We start from the raw sequence: 15,952 nt of genomic DNA on the forward strand, positions 1-15,952 counted from the left end.
TGCTTTCTTTTATACATACCCTCTGTTTTAATGAGCTTTGCATCACTGTGACCAGAATTCTGATCAGAACAACTTACAGGAGGAAAAGTTTTTTTGGGGGCTCAAGATTTCAGCGGTTCAGTCCATTGCTGAGTCCATTGCTCTGGGCCCAAGCTAAGACAGAGCATCAAGGCTGAAGGGCCCCTGTGGAGGGAATGGGTTTGGGTGGGCCAGGAGATGCACTCTTCAGCACACATACCTCATGACCCACCTCCTCTAGCCACTCCTTTTATCTGCCTATAGTTACCACTCAGTCCATGCAAACTAGCATGTTACTGATTAGGTAACAGCTCTCACAATCCAGTTGTTCCACCTGTGAATATTCCTGCAGAAACACAGGGACTTTGAGGGGACACCTCATATCAAAACCATAACACCTTTTCCCACCCGTCTGCTTCTTGTTCATATTCTGACTCAGGCAGGGGGCCTTTGCCAGGTTGGCAGCTTGCTGTGTCAACTTTCCAGCCACCAGAATTGTGACCTGGATGAACTTCTTTGTCTTGTAAAGTACCCAGTCACAGGTATTTATTATAGCAACAGACGCAGATACCCACCCCTCCTTTCCTCACTCTGCCTGTCATGCTCTGGCCCAGGTCAGCTTCCTATTCTTTGTGTACCTGTGACTCAATGTTCCTGCAAAATGAGCAGTGTGTCCTCTGAAGCTCCTACTCCATAATCAACAGCCCTCTACTTCCTCGACCCCTCCTTAGCCACTCTGTCTCCTGTTGCCTTAACCTTGACACAGCCCTAAGGATGTCCTTTTCTTGAAGTCCTCTCAAGTGGTCCATCTGTGCGCTCCATCCTAGCGTGTTGCAGAATCAGGGTGTTGGAGATAGCATTTTCCCTGTTGTTGGTTCCCCACCCCATTTCTTGGGATCCATCAAACCTAACTGGACCCCTGCGCATTGCTGCAGTCTGCTCTCTCCTGGCCGCTACCCTAATTCATTAAAAGTTGGAGTCCTGGCCCATAATCCTCCACCTGCCTCAGTCTTTGACACCATCCTTGGTGAACTTGGTGACCAGCCTACATCTGGGTACTCATTTCCTGAGTGCCTCACCTGCAGTGATCCTCTTCTCCTCTGCCTCCATCGCCCACCACCACCGGGAAGTCCTGGATCGTTCCACTGAGGCTGCAGTGTCCTTATGAGCGGCCGCCCTCTCCGACCCCTTCCTTTCTAGGGGCTCCCTCAGTTTATGAACGCCGCCCTTTTCCTCGGGACCTCCCTGGTTTTCTCTTCCTTCAGTCCCTCCTCTGCTGTTACCTCTCCACTGAGCTTAGAGTTCCTGGTCACCATTCAGTAATTCAGTTGGTAATATCTTTGTTTCTCTGGCCCTTTAGTCACAGTAGACCCAAATGCCCACTTGAGCCAAACTGTCCATTTTTCTCTTTGAAGACTTAGGGTAGAAGTCACACAACAGGCAGCTTGACACTATTGTGAATTCACGTCAGCCAGCCTTACTGTGCCCTCAGCAGAGCCTGACCATTTGTCTGTCTCAAGTATTCTTCCGAATACTTGATTCCAGCATTTTCTACTTTCCTCAGACTTATGATTTACCTTGATCCCTGGTTGCCCAACAGAGAATGGACACCTCAGGGTGGAGCACTAACTTCCCTCTAAGAACTTTCACCATCCTTTCCTACTGTGACAGGTGTCACGTCCTCCAGAGACACACCTATAGCTAGACGACGTTGGCATATCACCCATTTGCAACTAGGGAGAACACAGACTGGGGGGGCTGTAGGTCATATCAATAAGAGGGTGTTGAAAAGAGCTTTTAGGATTTGGGTTTGGCTGGGTGATTGGGGAAGCAAAAATTAGCTCTGGATTGAGTGCTCATAGGGAGAGGGGACAACTCTGTGATCCTGTAGCCCACTAGTCTTTTCTAGAAGGCGGTTTGGCTGAGTAGGACTGAAGCTGTTACTCATAAAGAAGCCAGTCACTCGCCAGCTTGGCCAGAGGGATGTTTGGTATTTTGTGGGTGGCACAGTGACCTTGTTTTTATCTATGCTTAGACAAAATTATGAAGTGCCCTGTTTTTGTCCTTCATCTCTGTTGCAGAGTGCCAGTGTGCTGGTGTTCTCAGAGATTGTTTGTGTCCAATAGGAGAACACCATGGCCTCGCTCTGGTGCCAGGCCAGCCACCCACAGATTGAGGCCAGGCTCACAGTGGCAGGCCGGCTCCGGGAGTCAGGGCTGCATTTCTCCTTTCACAGAGAAAAGGTGGATCTTGAAAAGATGCACGGGGATTTTCCAGGCAGAGGAAGATGGCTGATCAGAGCCCTTGAGGTGAAGCAGAGCAGAGTGAGGGGGAACTTGATGGGGGGGCGCAGCAGGAGAGCGTCTGCAGAGGTCATCAGGGAACAAATCATGGAAGGTCCCGAGGAGTGTGCGTTATCCTCAGGATGTTCACTGGGGTACTGACATGATCGGGGCATATGTTTTAGCTAAATCCCCAACATCTGTGCGGGAGACGGGCCGGGCTGTGACAAAGGGGTGTTTTGCCCCTTCCCATAGCCCTAGTTCTTGCGTAGGCTCTCCTCCCCGCCTTAGCCCTTCCTGTATTCATCCTTATTGTTCTTCCTGCTGCCAGGGTAGTTTTCAGAATCATGGATCTTGTCACTTACTTCAGTCTTTGGATTCCTCCTCAGTCACAGGGTACAAACCTGCACTCTGTTGCATGACCCACTGCACCTTTTTCATGATTTGGTCACCCTCGTCTGGACATTTAACAGCCACCTGTAACTCTCTACTTGACTGTCTCAGAATGATCTCAAGTCCCCTATTTCCAAACCTGTGCCCATGATCACCTTCACATATCTGTCTCCCTGCCACCCACCACCCTCAACTTAGCAACGGGTGCCATTCTTCATCTAGTTCATGTGTAAGACAGGTGGCATCATCTTGGCAGTACCCTTTCGCTTTCCCCTTATGTGGTCAGTCTCATGCTGGTTCCCTCCTGAGTATTGCTGGGATTTGCTTCCTTCCTTCCACCTCTGCTTCTGGCATCTCAGCCCAAGGTGAAGTCAGCCGTGGCCCAGCCAAGGACCTGGTCAGCCTCCTGCGCGCCACCCCCATCACTCTTAAATTCTCCCAATCCATATCTCACAGTGGAGCCACAGGTTTGGAAAAGGTCCACTTGATTATGTCGCTTCCTAGCTTAATGGCTCCTGTTGCAGTTTGAAAAAGACCAAAGTCCTTCCCCAGACTTCAGGAGCACTGCCTGCTCTGCCCTGTGTTCCCAGCACTGCTTCATACCACTCCACCCTCCCTGTGCCGTCCTTCCTCAGGGGCATCAGCATGTCGTTCCCTCTGCTTCAGATGCTTCCTCCCACCTTCCTTTGACTAACTGGTTCCACGTCAGTTCACGGAATAATGCATGCATTCATTCAACATTCTTTTATTGCGTGCCTGCTTAATTTATGGAGGTGCTCTTTTTGATACCATGGATACAGAAGTGAACAAACCAAATGAGCTCTTATGGACCATTGATCCCAGTGGGGGAAACAGCCAGGAAACAAATAAGCCAAATACTAGCATGCCAGTTGGTGGTAGGTGCATTCTTGTTGGAAGGAGTTGTGATTTGAGAGGCGGTAACCAAGGAAGGTAAATACAGTTTCCCAGGCACAGACTAGAGAGTGGAAGGCCTTGAGGCCAGAGCTGGCCCTACCTGTTCCAGGAAAAGCAAAGCCAGAGTGAGAAGGTGAGGGGTGTTGGTGGAGAGGTTGCAGGCCATACCTAGTAGGCTTTTTTTTTTTTTTTTATTAAATTTAGGGACACTTTACCACTGAGATACATCTCCAGCCTTTTTTAAAATTTTGAGACAGGGTCTTGCTAAATGGCTTAGGGCATTGATGAGTTGCTGAGGCTGACTTGAACTTGCAATCCTCCTGCCTCAGCTTCCTATGTTGCTGACATTATAGTCCTGCGCCACCATGCCAGGCTCTACTAGGCTCTTGTAAGGATCCAGTTTTTACCCTGAGACCAGAGTCATGGAGGATTTGGAACCCAAGAGTGAAAAGATCTGACTTGAGTTTTAGCAGGATCAGTGCAGTTTCTCTGCTGGGAACAGACTGTAGCAGGCGAGGATGGTGGCAGGGAGATTAAATCTACTAGTGCAGGGAGCATCCGAAGTGACAGATGCTGTGCTTGGTACAGAATGGTAGTGGAGGAGGTGCTGAGAAGCATCAGGCTCTGGATGCATTTGGAAGATGGAGCTGATATAATATGCTGACAGATGGATGTGGGGTGGGACTGAGGAGTCCAGGATGGCTCCAGGGTGCTTGAGTAGCTCAGATGTGGCTCTGTCAAAGAGGTGCTCTGACACCACAGATCTACGCCTAGCATCCCCTGAGTCTCCTTTGTAGTCAACAGCCCAGAAGTTCATTACTTAATGTTTGTCTACCCCAAACTTGACACAGAGCAGGGACCATGCCTGCCTGTGTGCCATCGACATTGAAGACACACAGTGAGTATTTGTCATGTTAGAAGCTGAATGCACATGTTCAAGATTACATTTCCTGATGAGGTCTTAAAATTCTTTTTTTTTTCTCTTTTACTGGTTTTGAGCAGTCTATATATTTTTTTTAAATTTTGTTGTTGTTGTCAGTGTATCTTTATTTATATATGGTGCTGAGAATTGAACCCAGTGCCTCACACATGCTAGGCAGGTGCTCTCCCACTGAACTACAAACCCAGCCCTAGTCTATATTTTTTAAGAAACCAGATCAGGGCCTGTAGGGCTGAAATTTCATTGTGAAACTTACAGCCCTTAATTTGATTTCTCTACCAAATTGAAAAATGCCCTCCCTTCCTCCTGACCTGGAAGCAGGTCCCAGGGTCACCTGCAGGCAAAGCCAGATTTTTCCGGAGGCCTCTGGCCCCAGGCCTTTCCAGCACACTGCATCTTTAACTGAGCCCCAGGGAGCAAGGTAGAGATTTGATCTGAAATGTTTTCAAGGTAGGTACTATTTTCCATTCCCAGAGAAGATTTGCCACTTTAGAAGTAGAACATTCTGTTGAAGATAAATGAGCTGCAAAACTTGTCCATGTGTAAAGTAAAATAAATTATGGAGGACTTCTTTCTTTCTTTCTTTCTTTTTTTCCTTTTTCATTTTTTTTAAAGGAAGAAATTCAGTTTTGGAAAATATCTGTCAAAGACAATGATCTTGGATCTAGAATATCAATATTCCATAATGTTTTCCTCTTAAAAGCTTAATTTTGTAATGGCAGTGGTGAGTACCTCCCTGCCCCCTTTAGTGCTCTAATGTGGGCATTTGGCACTTGTCATTTCACCCGGGCTTGCCTCATTCTTTTTTAATGGCTGCACGGTGTTCTGGGTGTGGTGGTGCTTTAACCATTCTTCTGTTGTTGTACTGAGATGGTTCTGTTTTTGCTGCTCAGATCATGCTGTGGTCAGCATCTTCCCTCATGTGTTTGAGTATTCCTAGGAAAGATTTGTGGGATGAAATTTCTGTAAAATTGTCCCGGGAAGAGGTTGTATTAGTTTCTTTTCCCATTCATGTTGAATGAGATGCAAATATTGAATTTTGTCAGTTTCTAAATTGTTTCATCAACTGGCAAATGGAAAATAATAGTTTTTAAATTTGAAATTGGCAGATTTTTGTGTGAACGCTATCTACATATCTCCGTATCACTTCTTATTGGGTTGTTTGGCTTTTTCTTGTTGGTTTTGTTTTGTTTTTTGGCAATTCTGGAGATTGAACCCAGGGTCTTATACATGCTGTGCAAGCACTTTTTTTTTTTTTTTTTTAAACCACTGAGCTTCATCTTGTGTGTTTATTATTGATTTGTAAGAACTTTCTCTATCAAGGATTGGACTCTGTATTTGTTGCAGTGTTTTCTGGAAAGCTGCTACATGTCTTTCAGTTTAACTTGTTCAGTGGGTTTTATAGTAACAGATGTAGTAAAGCTTTATGTTGTGAAATCTGACAATCTTGCCTGGCATGGTGCACACACCTGTAATCTGAGGGGAAACTGAGGCAGGAGGATTTTAAGTTTGGGGTCAGCCTGAGCAACTTCATGAGATCCTGTCTCAAGAAAACAAAAATAGGGGGCTGGGGATGTGGCTCAAGCGGTAGCGCGCTCGCCTGGCATGCGTGCGGCCCGGGTTCGATCCTCAGCACCACATACAGACAAAGATGTTGTGTCCGCCGAAAACTAGAAAATAAATATTTAAAAAAAAAAAGGAAACAAAAATAAAAAAGAAGGGCTAAGCATGTAGCTCAGTGGTAGAACATTTGCCTAGCATGCAGGAGACCTGAGTTCAATCCCCTGTACCACAAACTCCTCCCCCACAAAGTCTGACAGTCTTTTTTTTTAATATATATTTTTTTGTAGTTGTATACAGTAACTTTTATTTATTTTTATATAGTGCTGAGGATCGAACCAGGGCCTTGCACATGCGAGCGAGCACTCTACCACTGCGCCATAACCCCAGGTCCCCCCCCTTTTTTTATGAAGTTATATTTTAGACCAAATTCAAATAGGACAGTTTAATAAGATTTCTGATCATTTATATAATTACACTGGGAACTCTTTATACATAATGTGCTACTGAACTGTAGACATGAACTAGCACTGTATTTATTTACTATTGACTCCAAAATCACTCCTACTATACACTCCTACTTAAAATAAACAAGCATTTCCATTTGTGTGATTAAATATTAGTCAATATAGCCAACATAACTGATTCCAAATATTGGAATAGAAAGCATGGAATCTAAATATGCAGTAATCATGCACAATTAATCATGAAGATCCATTTCCAGTAGTCCTCTGAGGTCAGATTTTATGTACGGTAATGGCATCTGTTGAGGATAATTCTGTCTTTCTTTGACAAAAAAAGTAAACTATGATGTCATGTTATAAAATGTAAATTAGTGTTTAACAGTTAAGGAATTTCTTTCCTTTTGATTTAATATATTTTAACAATTTTGAGAATTTGGATTTTTTTTAATATTTATTTTTTAGTTTTAGGTGGACACAGTATCTTTATTTTATTTTTATGTGGTGCTGAGAATCGAACCCAGTGCCTCACGCATGCTAGGCGAGCATGCTACCACTTGAGCCACATCCCCAGCCTGTGAGAATTTGGATCTTGAGATGATAAGAACCAAGCATAAAAGCCTGATCTACTTTTAAATCAATGCATATGTATGCTTTATTTATTTTTTCTGTATATATTTTTTGGATTCAGAAGTTCTTTTTAGGGGCTGGGATTGTGGCTCCCAGCGATAGAACACTTGCCTAGCAAGTGTGAGGTCCTGGGTTCGATCCTCAGTACCAATAAAAATAAATAAAAAAAAAGTATTGTGTTCAACTGCAATTAAAAAGTGTGTATGTGTGTATATATATATATATATATGTATATGTATATGTATATGTATATATATATTTAAGTTCCTTTTATTTATCCATGCAGCTTTTGAAGTTGCACATTTCTCTTTCTTTTTCTTGGTATTGGGGATTGAACTCAGGGGCATTTGACCACTGAGCTATGTCCCCAACCCAATTATTTTGTATTTTATTTAGAGACAGGGTCTTGCTGAGTTGCTTAGTGCCTCACCATTGCTGAGGCTGGCTTTGAACTCACAATTCTCTTGTCTCAGCCTACTGAGCCACTGGGATTATAGATATGCGCTACTGTGCCTGGCTACATTTTTAAAAATTTATTTATTTATTTATTTTTTTTAGATATACATGACAGTAGAGTGTATTTTGACATATTATATTTACTCTAATTAGGATCCCATTCTCCCAGTTGTACATGATGTGGAGATTCACTGTGATGTATTCATGTATGAACACAGAAAAGTTATGTCACATCTGACAATCTTTACCTTTGGGGTTGAGAGTTATTTCTAAACATCTTTAGAAAGATGTTTCTAATCATCGTAACAGTTTCTGTTGTAAGATGCAGTCATTTTGTCCCTAGTCATTATTGTCTATTTTTGTATATTGATTTGAGACATCACTTGTATTATGTACTACATTCTTACATATGTGGTAATACAGTAATGTGTGTGTCTCCTTGATTTGCAGTTGACATTGTTTTTGTTTGTTTGTACATTGAGTCAGAGCTCCCTTAGCTTGTTTTTCAGGGTAAGGATAGGTTTGTAGTAGGGAAGTCAGAATTTTCCTAGTTCATTTGAACAACTGTTCTTCAGGAAGGCAGAGGAAACAAAAGGGATGCTAGCAAAAGACGTGTGTTTTGAGCCCGTTCCTTGTCATCAAGAAAGCGAGTTCTTTTCAGGAATCCCTAGTTTGTAGACTTCCTATTGGCCAGGCCTAAGATCCAGGGAGGGAAGAATTCTGACAGGGCAGACTGACACCGCAAACAGAATCTTAGTAAGAAGGAAGCAGGTGGTAGAGGTTGGAATGTGCTGTGGTTGAAGGTGACCCCCAAATTCATGAGTTGGAAACTTAATTTCTGCTACAGCAGTGTTGCTAGTGGGGCCTTGTGGCAGGTGTTTAGGTCGTGAGGCCTCTGCCCTCGTGAGTGGATTAATGACACTGTAACAAGGGCTGGCCAGCGTGGGTTTGTGCCCTCTTCCCCTTCCTTCCTCGTGTGGATGCAGCAAGAAGGCCCATACCAGAGACCAAACCTTGGTCTTGAATGCCCTGCCTCCAGATCTACAGGGAAATAAATTTCTGTTGTTTATAAACTATTCAATCTCAGGTATTTTCTTATCATATCACAAGGCATACTATGACAGAAGGGGAATTTGGAAGGTTGGCTTCATCCTCCTCCTCACCTCCTCCCTCAGGTACTCTCTCTCTTTTTTTTTTTAATGTGGTGCTGACACTTGAACCCAGTGCCTCACACATGCCAGGTGAATGTGCTACTGCTGAGCCACAGCCCCAGCCCCTCCCCAGGTACTTTTGAAAGGGGCCAGAGAAAGAAAAGGTGGGGGGCGTGGAGTGGGGGATAGGGGAATGGAGGGAGATAATTTACATATAATAAAATGCTAAATCTTTGTGGTTTGTTTTGATGAGTGATATAATTATATGTATCTTTGTACCACCACCCAAAACAAAACATGTTTCTGAAACTCCAGAATGTTCTCTCATATCTCCTTCTAGTAAGTCTCCTACCAACCATTTTCTTTTTTCTTTTTTTTTTAATATTTATTTATTTACATTTAGGTGTAGATGGACACAATGCCTTTATTTTTATGTGGTGCTGAGGATCGAACCTGGGTCCTGCCCGCTCGTCCTAGGCGAGGGCTCTACCGCTGAGCCACAATCCCAGCCCCTCTTTTTTTTTTTTAATGTTCTAAAAATTTTTAATTTTTATATAGCAGGTTCATAAAGAATACTTTATAAGAAGAGTAATCATGGTGAAAATTGCTTAAAAAATTATTATGAAATTTGTTCAGGGACGCATAACGTGTATAAAAATGAGTTTACTTCCTTTAAAGAATGTTGCTTGCTCATATCAAATACATATTAAATCCATGAAGTACATGAGTTCAATCTACATTTGCTGGTTGCTTTAATTTTTCACTCAAAGACAAAATCAAAACCCCTGAAATTACACTTTTCATCATAAAAGAATCTTGTGGCTGTAATTCTAAAATACCATCAATGTAACAAATATTCTTCTCACAGACTATAACGAAACATGATAAATATCTTCTATACTCAATTTGAAGTGCTATCATTGAAATTAATTACAAATGTTTATTCTGAAAGGTGTTGCTATGAAGTTGATAGACTGAAATATTGATACTGGTTATTTTAAAAAATTAAACTTGTGGAATATCTAGAAAGTAAGTTAAATTAGAACCTGTTGACAATTTAAAATATTTCTGAAAAATAATTTTGAATGACAAACAATCCTATGGTTTTACTATAAATTAGGAACTTTAAAATCATCTTCCTTTAGTGCTTTCAACTGTCACACGGTCATAAATCAAAGACACGATAATTTCAAATAATCATGATACTATTTAGGCAGAATCTCATGTGTCAGTACTTTTAATATTGTATACATTGAATTATAACAAAAACCAACTATAACAAGATGTAGCCCCTCTGATCCATGAACAGCACACTATCTTACAGTAAACTAAGTTTATATTCCACCATTAAATGTGGTTCGCCCATTAGTTCACTTTGAGATGGGTCATTAAGAATATCTTCAAATCCAATAGTCTCATCATTACCCCTCAAAATATCCAGAGAAAGATTGGAGCTTGAAAAAAATGGAAGACGCTGAACCTGCTGCACTGCCTTAAATTCCATTTTTTTTAAGAGTTTGTTTTTTTTAGAGAGAGAGAGAAAGAGAGAATATTTTAATATTTATTTTTTAGTTTTTGGCAGACACAACATCTTTGTTTGTATGTGGTGCTGAGGATTGAACCCGGGCTGCACACATGCCAGGCGAGCGTGCTACCGCTTGAGCCACATCCCCAGCCCTTAAATTCCATTTGTAATTTTAGAGGAGCAAATAGACCTTGGATGTTTCTCAGTGTGGAAAAATTCATTTTATCTTGGTTGAGCTGGAAATTTTTTTCTGATAATTCAAGAGGATGACTGGGCAAAAGTTCATTTTTCACACAAGAAAAACCTTTCCGAAGATCATGACTTTCAAAAGGCCCACTTGCTGAAAGTTCTGAAACTGGAATACTGTCTTTTAGTTGAGATCCAAGTCCTCTGACATTCATCTTCCCACAGCTCAGGGAACTCCGCTCAGCCTCGTACCGTCAGTCAGCCCTGCTGCTCACTTCCGTTTCTACCAACCATTTTCTGATTTTTGGCTACTGTTAGAGTAGATTTGCTTATTCTTGAACATCATATACATGGACTTGTATAGGACATATTGTTTTGTGGGTTTTTTTTTTTTTTTCACTCAACACGTTACTTGAAGTTTATCCATGTTGCGTGTGTTGTCAAAGAAAAACAAAGCCAGGTAATAAAGTGCTGTTGGGAGATTTTAATCAGTACTAACTCTTGGAGTTCGGTTTAAGCCAGCATGAACTGAAGTAACTGAACTTGAGTTTGAGTAGAGGTGACTAGTTGTTTTAGGGGTTATGATGAAGCAGGGAGGTGTGCAGGGACTCAGTAGGTTCAGGAGGTGAAAAATTACAAAGAGCAGGCAGGCTGGTTGGTTCATGGACACCCAGCTGGCTTTGCTAACTGGTGCTTTTGGAAGTTAGGCTCCTGCTTCCCATGGAGGCTAAGGCCAGAGCCCTGTCTTAGGTATTGAATGAAATGGCCAGTTCTTTTGGCAGCCTTGAGTTTCCTCAGGCAGGAACTTGAAGGGGTGATGGGCTATTATAAATTATGTTAGTGTTTGCTCAGATCTTTGTAGGCCAAGGCTGAGGCCTGTCAGGAAGAAGGCTCAGAGGAGCCTGGCTAGAGTTGGGTCCAGGAGAGAATCTTTGTCAGTGTAAAATGATTTGCGTCTTTTTCCTGGTGTGTGATTTTTTTTTTTCCTCCTGAGCATTTACCTGCTGATGGACATTCACACCATGTCCAGATGGCCATTGTAAATGGGCTGTGAACATTCTTGTATAAGACTTAATTTCTCCTGGATTCTCCTTGCTAGGAGTAGAATTGCTTAATCATAGGGTGGTTGATACTTAACTGCCAAACTAATTTCCAAAGCAGCTTATCAGTTTACACTTCCACCAGCAATGTCTCAAAACTCCAGTTGCTCTTTATCTTGTTAACATGGGTATTGCCTAGAGGTGCCAGATAGCATCGAATTATGGCTCAAAATGACATTTACATGGTGACTCATTTTTCACATTGGCCGTTTTGAAATCTTTTATGTACTGTCTGTTCAAGTCTTTTGTTAATTTATTATGTATTCTAGATAGGAATTCTTTAACAGATGTGGGTGTATTATACATACATGTATAGGAAGGTAAAATTTAAAAATATAATTTACAATAGCATAAAAAACTGGGAGTAAATTTAATGAAAGATAGGGAACACCTTTACACAGAAAACTATAAAATATTACTGAAACATTAAGGACTTAAATGGGAGATACATTTTGCTCAGACATTAGAAGATGTGATATAAAAACCTTAAGGTTTTTATTCTTTTCAATTCAGTGAGATCCCAATCAAAATACTATCCATGTTTTTTGAAGAAATTAACAGATGTATATAGAATAGAGGATCTATATCATTGCCCTCTACCCTCCCTCCCTCTGCAAAAACAAAGAACAATTTCAAAATAACACACTTGGAGAACTTATACTGCTCAGTTTTGACATTATTAAGATTTGCTGTAACATTGTAGTAAAAAAAATAGTGTGGCCCTGGCATAAAGATGGATGAATTGATGAATAAAATGGAACGGAGAATTCAGAAATAACCTACATATGTACTGTCAGTATTGATTTTAGCCTCAAGTAAGTCAGTTCATTGGGAAAAGGAGAGTCTCTTGACCTGGTAATTCTGGATCATCTGGATCTTCAAATGGGAAAGAAAGTGTTGACCCCCACTCATTCCATATGTATGAGTCATGGGTGGATTATAAACCTGTACGTCAAAGCTAGAATCATAGAGCTTCCTATGAAAAGGAGAAAATATTTGCAACATTGGAAGACCAAATGTTTCATAGAATGCCAAAAGCACTAACTATAAAGGAAAAGTAGATATTTTAAGAAAATGAATAGGCAAACCTTGTTCATGATATATGTTCTTAAATCCTTTTTTCCCCAAAGTAGTTTAGCATTATTTAGATCCAGAACATCTTGTTATTGTATTACATATTGGTTGTTGTTTTATAAAGTTAGAGATGGGATATTGTACCCAGGGAACTCTCTAACTGGATTCCCCTGTTTATTTCTTTTTTTTTTTTTTTTAAAGAGTTTTAATATTTAGTTTTTAGTATTTGGCGGACACAACATCTTTGTTTGTATGTGGTGCTGAGGATCGAACCTGGGCCGCACATATGCCAGGCGAGCGCGATACCGCTTGAGCCACATCCCCAGCCCTCCCCTGTTTATTTCATCGTGTTGTGAATTTTGGTCCCTTTTTCATTTTACTTTGCCCAATAGCAGAGCGAGTAGATTTTATTTTTAATTGACACATAATAGTTGTGCATACTTACAGGGTATAGTGTGACATTTCAGTACATGCTAAAATGTGTAATGATCTGATCAGAGTAGTTGGCATGTTATACATTTACCATTTCTTTGCATTAGAAGCATTCAAAATCCTCTCTGCTAGCGAAATTAGTTGTGGTCAACAGTAGTCATCCTTTTATCTGTAGAATATTAGAAGTTATTGCTTCTATTTACCTGCACCCCTGTACCCATTAACCATCCTCTCAATCCATTCTGCCCTACACTCTTCCTGCATATGGTAAATAGTATTTTTCCATTCTACTTCTCTGATATCACTTTTTTAGCTTCCACATAAATGTGAGAAGGGATAGTCAATTTTAGATCACATTAATTCATATAAAATAATTATATATTAGATGAACCAGAAGACAAAACAGATAGTATTTTGGGAGATGGGGAATAATTGTTGACTGTGAGTCTTCTTAAGTGGCAAGGCCAATTTTTTTAGGTGGTTCAAGTAAAGACTGGCAGATGAACTCAGACCTCATAGGCAGGGCAACAAATGCAATCTCCACTTAGGTGTAGTCTGTTGCCCTTAAGATTTTGCTTCCTGCTTTCCATTTATAGACCAAGAATAAAACCATCAGGAAATAGAAACTAAAGATGTGACCAAAAGAACTGAAAGAATAACAATAAAATGCAAGTTGGAGATCGTACAACATCTTAAAAGACCACAGCAGTATGCTGTTAAAACCCTAGTCTTGAAATCTTAATGCTGAGAACAGTCAATTGATTTTTGTATTCACAAATACGTACCTGTACACACAGATAGGCATACACACACACACACACACAGGCACACACTTTAAGCAACCAAAGTATTAGGAGGGAAACAAGAAGTGAGGATAGGGGAGATCTAAATCCAGGTGGGTAAGTAGGTTTGAGAGGTAGTAGAATCCCACTACATGCCTAGAAGTTTCATAGCTTGAGGAGCTGCCTGACTTTGTTTGCAAAGCAGCCTTCCTCCTAGGGTTTTTCCAAGGGTGATCTGTGTTTCTTGTTTGTCAAGCATTTGGAATAATGCCTGGCTTGTCCTAAGCCCTCGGTGAGGTGCCAGCCTTCATCCTGGCAGGGACAGCAGAGAGGGCCCCTTCCCTTCCCCAGCCTGCTGGGAGGGATCTCACACCTCTCTGTTGAAGGACCCATTGTTGCAGTTGACACTCATGCAAAGGGATGCCGCCTGTAAATGCTTCTGGAGTGAGTGCGTGGTTGGACTGGGTTGTCATTCTCACAGAGGAATGTGAAATGATTTTAGGTGGGACCAGCCAGACATTTTACATTTCAATAGGTAGGAATTTATTAGTGTCTCCCTAGGAGAAAATGCTGGAGCCAGTCAGCCCTGGGTGTTAGGCAAATGCCTGGGGAGTGAAAAGACTGACCGATCCAGTGGTAGGTGACTGGAAATTGAGAGAGTGGGTTGAATCAAGACTGGAAAATGTTGAAGGTCTTTCCAAATAGGACAGTTTTGATTCTTTCAATCAGAGTTTTAAACAGGAAGTCAGGATATATGGAAGCAAGGGATGTTGTTTGGGTTTTTATTTTGAGCAGTGGAGACAGTGGAAATGAACCGCAGCGTCCGGGATGGTGTGAGGACAACACTGTTGGCAGCGCTGGGCGACTCGGTGCTCGCTGTGGGCAACGTGTGTGTGCGTGTGTGTGAGCACACGCGCGCAGACAGCTTACATACAGTCATAGAGATAGCTATACGATACAGATACATTTTTCTAACTATTAGGAACATCCTCTGCATATGTTTTTAGTCTGCTTCGTTCCCGGGATGTTCATACCCTCCTGTTCAGTGTTCCTGGAGAAAGCTCCTGTGCCATTGCTATGTTCTCTTAGGGTGAGCCCTGAAGTGGACCGGTTAGGTCTGGCCCGTGTGTCCTGCTGTTCTGCCTGTTGCCACAGCGCCTCGCACAGGGTTGTGTAGCTCTTGTTTCCAGCCGCAGCACCCTCTTCCCCCCTCATCCAACAAAACCAAGGTCTATTAGAAAATGGTTTTGTTGCCAGTTTGTTAAAGGAAATATTGCTGTTTTTTGCTTTCATTTTACATTTTCTTGGATCATCAGTATTGTTTTCTTTGGGGGGGGTGAGTACTGGGGATTGAGCCCAGAGATGCTTTTCCACTGAGCTACACCCCTAGATCTTTTTATTTTTTGTTTTGAGACAGGGTCTCAAAAAGTTCAGGGGGCTGGGGATGTGGCTCAAGTGGTAGAGCGCTCGCCTAGGATGCATGCAGCACTGGGTTTGAGTCTTAGCACCACATAAAAATAAAGATATTGTGTCCACATAAAACTAAAAACTAAATTTAAAAAAAAAATTAAAAAATAAAAGTTCAGGCTGGCCTCTAACTTGCTAGCCTCCTGCCTTGGCCTCTGGGATTCAGAGGTGCACCACTGCGCCCCATCTGCAGACACTTTCTAAATTCCTCTTTCCTGTCTCCTCTCAGCAGAAGGCACAGATGAGCACTGTGTCAATTTAGGGTTGGACAGAACCTCAACTGTAGATAGGGCTTTCCCCACTAGATGGCACTGGAAGACCCTTTGAAATCAGCGTTGAACAGTGGGAAAGCATGTTTTCCGTTGCACCTAGATCTTCAGCTCAAGCCTGAGACAAAACCTCCAACAACCTTAACCCTTACTAGTGCATGCTGATATTTTCTATTTTACTTTCCTTCCTACTTAAAAAAAAAAAAAAAACAGGATTGCTCACTAATTTCATGACAATGGGTCACAATTTACTGTTCCAATAGCAAATTATTTTAGATAACCGAGGAAATTTACTGTTATAAAACTTTGCA

At 41.7% G+C, this 15,952-nt stretch overlaps 2 protein-coding genes across 2 annotated transcripts in view; one reads left to right on the forward strand and one right to left on the reverse strand.

Moving 5' to 3' along the window:
* Lcmt1 (leucine carboxyl methyltransferase 1) overlaps positions 1–15,952 on the forward strand; it is a 48,770-nt gene that overhangs the window by 3,266 nt on the left and 29,552 nt on the right. The gene's annotated exons all lie outside the window — the stretch shown is intronic.
* LOC143385229 (proteasome maturation protein-like) lies at positions 10,015–10,762 on the reverse strand. The gene is made up of 2 exons (XM_076840597.2): positions 10,462–10,762; positions 10,015–10,294 (listed from the first exon to the last, which is right to left on the reverse strand). Exons 1-2 carry the CDS (start codon positions 10,730–10,732, stop codon positions 10,125–10,127), a joined length of 441 nt encoding a protein of 146 aa, XP_076696712.2. The 5' UTR covers positions 10,733–10,762; the 3' UTR covers positions 10,015–10,124.

The sequence above is a fragment of the Callospermophilus lateralis genome, chromosome 19, assembly GCF_048772815.1.
Source record: "Callospermophilus lateralis isolate mCalLat2 chromosome 19, mCalLat2.hap1, whole genome shotgun sequence".
Taxonomy (NCBI): Eukaryota; Metazoa; Chordata; class Mammalia; order Rodentia; family Sciuridae; genus Callospermophilus; species Callospermophilus lateralis.

Bases quoted from the DNA above. Each gene is read 5' to 3' on its own strand.
- LOC143385229 (XM_076840597.2), bottom strand. From the start codon at position 10,732: ATGAATGTCAGAGGACTTGGATCTCAACTAAAAGACAGTATTCCAGTT. The intron at 10,295-10,461 runs GTAGCACGCTCG...AATTTAAGGCAG, and splicing joins CTGGGGATGTGGCTCAAGCG to TGCAGCAGGTTCAGCGTCTT.